Source organism: Gekko japonicus, unplaced genomic scaffold, assembly GCF_001447785.1.
Source record: "Gekko japonicus isolate JY-2015 unplaced genomic scaffold, Gekko_japonicus_V1.1 scaffold304, whole genome shotgun sequence".
In the NCBI taxonomy this organism is placed as follows: Eukaryota; Metazoa; Chordata; class Lepidosauria; order Squamata; family Gekkonidae; genus Gekko; species Gekko japonicus.
This window is the reverse complement of record NW_015161960.1, coordinates 1,305,032-1,307,850: the sequence shown is the minus strand read 5'-3', so window position 1 is coordinate 1,307,850 and position 2,819 is coordinate 1,305,032. Positions and strand designations below refer to the sequence as shown.

At 41.0% G+C, this 2,819-nt stretch overlaps 1 protein-coding gene across 5 annotated transcripts in view; it reads left to right on the top strand.

The window, feature by feature from the left end:
• Window positions 1–2,819, top strand: part of ACSL6 (acyl-CoA synthetase long-chain family member 6) — a 61,501-nt gene that overhangs the window by 21,712 nt on the left and 36,970 nt on the right. For all 5 annotated transcript variants that reach the window (XM_015429537.1, XM_015429538.1, XM_015429536.1 and 2 more), the window contains exon 8: window positions 2,175–2,226. In XM_015429537.1, the coding sequence (XP_015285023.1) occupies window positions 2,175–2,226 (52 nt within the window). The remainder of the gene's footprint in view (window positions 1–2,174; window positions 2,227–2,819) is intronic.

Below are 2,819 nucleotides of genomic sequence, written 5' to 3'. Positions count from 1 at the left end.
TCCTTGCGTCCCTCCTTCCTTCCTTTCCAGATGTGCACATCCCCCCCCCATAGCTAGCAATCCAAAAGAGTTTAGTGGTACCTTCAAGACCAAGGTTTATTCAGGTACAAGCTCTCCCTCCTCTGTGAGGGCAGATCTGTGTGCCCCCCCCCCCATAGCTAGCAATCCAAAACAGTCCAGGGGAGCCTTAAAAACCAAGGTTTATTCAGGTATAAACTCTCCGTCATCTGCAAAGGCAGATCTGTGTGTCCTCGCCCCCCAATAGCTAGCATTTCAAAACAGTCTAGTGGAGCCTGAGCAGCGGGTGTTGCCTTCTGACACACTTCTGGTGATGTCAAGGGGGTATGGCATATGCAAATAAGTTATGTTGATGAGCTTCTGCACCTCTTTTTCTACGAAATGACCCCTGCCAAGAAGCTTATGCTTGTTTATGTAAGCAGATACTACCAAAAAATCTCTCTCCTCAAGTTTTAAAGACCTGTCTAAACAGTTACCTGTATGTTACTTGTTCATGACAAATTATCTGGCATTTATTTTATACAAAGTTATCTCATTCCTGTTGCCTTTTCACCGCATAAGTCCAAAACCTGATCCATGTCTGATCATTTCACCTCAAAGTTAAATAAAACAGTTTTTTTTATTTTTGAAATACCATCAGCCTCTCATGTGCCAATATCAAACCAGGACATAAGAAGGATTTTAGTCTCTCCCCTCAGTTCCCTAGGCTGGGTCAGCTTTTACCAACATTCAAATGACTGGGTGGGACAGCAAGAGTAAAACAAAGACAAAAAGGGAAAGGGGGCTGCTCAGCCTAAAAGAAGAGAAAGGGAAACCCTGTGAGGGAGGGTAAAATTGTCATAGTTCTTTACAAGAGCATAAAACCGAAGGAACTCTGTAGCCCTTTAGGTTTAGATTGGTTGGACAGCTGATGTGGCTGGAATCATTGATGCTGTATTTGAGAAGGGGAAATTAAAAAGTAAAGTAGGAGCTATATTTCTGAAAGGCACTTTCTGTAGGTGAAATGGTTGCTTTGAGAGAAAAGAGGGGGAAGTGCAAGGTAAGTTGGAACTTCCTTTTGCATGATAGTTCTAAGCAACATGTGAGAATCCAGAGGCTCAAAATGGCAGGGCTGTACCTACAGAAAGTTCCAGATTAAAGATACTTTCCTGTCAAAGATGTAGCATACAGTTTGTCATGACAAAACAGACCACTGAGGCCTAGCAATTTCTTAGTGTATTTTTTCCACATAACTGATGAGAAATATAAAAATATATCATGAACCCTGAGGAAATGTATTTGTGCTAAGGACCTGCTGATTAGTGAAAGGTCAATATGGTGTAAGAGAACTGCTTGAAGGGCAGGGTGCTAAACCTCTTACACAGTAAACAGTTCAACTTCCTTAGTGTATTTGGAGCAAACCTTAGGGTAAGAGAAAAAAAATCAAATCTAGACAAAGCAAAACTCTATGGAAAAACATTAGAATTTCTTTCTCATTATGCCAATACAAGACATTATTTTACTTATTCATTTTTTATTTATATCCTGCTTTTCACTATGATTTGGGACCTAAAGCAGCTTTTCACATTGTGCTGCCCTCCTCCACTTAATCCTCACAACAGCAACCCTGTTAGGGTAGCAGAACGAATTTTCAGTCCAGTAGCACCTTTAAGACCAACTAAGTTTTATTCAAAGCATAAGGTTTCATGTACATGCACACTTCTTCAGGTACAGTGAAATGGAAATTACCAATCCATACATATAGGTAGAGGGTGAGCAGTAAAAATGAAGATTTTTAACAGATTCAAGGACCAAACAGGAATAATAAGCTTAGCTTATATGGCGATCATTTGTTTGGGTTTAATTCCGGGGGGAAACATAGTGAAGGAAGTATGTCAAAATTGGAGACTGTTGGGGTGATGTATCCTTTACTGTGGAATGCTGAGAGTAATTTACTGAGACCCTGCCATTACACTCCATCCCTCTCCTCTCCAGCATGGAGGTGACCGTACACTGCCACTGGACTCAAACTTCGTTCTGCTACTTCAGACCAACATGGCTACCCACCTGAATCTTGTTAGGGTAGGTTAGTTTGAAAGATTTTAAGAGGCCCAAAGTCACCTACTGTGCAAATAAACACAGTAACAGGATATTAACTTTTCTTGTGATTTCTCTAGCCTCCCCGACCCGAAGATCTATCAATTGTCTGTTTTACCAGTGGCACTACAGGTAAACTGAAGGAATAATATAGGCATTTTATTTTTACATGTTTAATGCTTACCATAAAAGGTGCGGAAGACTTAGTATATACAAATTAAATGTTATGGTACACTGGAATTTATAAAAAATGCATGTCTCGTTTGATATTTACTTATATTTATGCAGTATATTTTGGAAATGAATTGAAATGTTTACAATTACTATTCCAGCAGTGCCTTTTTTTGGTTTAAGTCAACTTTATTTAATGGCTTGTTATTAAATTCTGCTTTTTTAATAAAGTCAACCCCGCCAACTGTTTTTGGTTGGGACAGTTTGCTTTTTTCAGGTTTCATTTTAAAATGTTTACTGGTCTATATCTCTCCCTTATATATAATTGAGTAAGATGCAGAGTCACGCAGCGGAGAGAAAATGCGCACCAACAGTGTTTGGACGCTTGAACTGTCTGTCAGAAGCTTCCCCAGCTTCCATTGGCCGTGTCGCCTAACTCCCACCTCAGAACACTCCCCCCCCGCCCAACTAGCCAGGGCTGGAGGGAATCAGTGGAAGGCCAGCACCGGCAGCTCATCCCCGCTCGCCGTGGCCGGATTCTCCCCCCCCCCTTT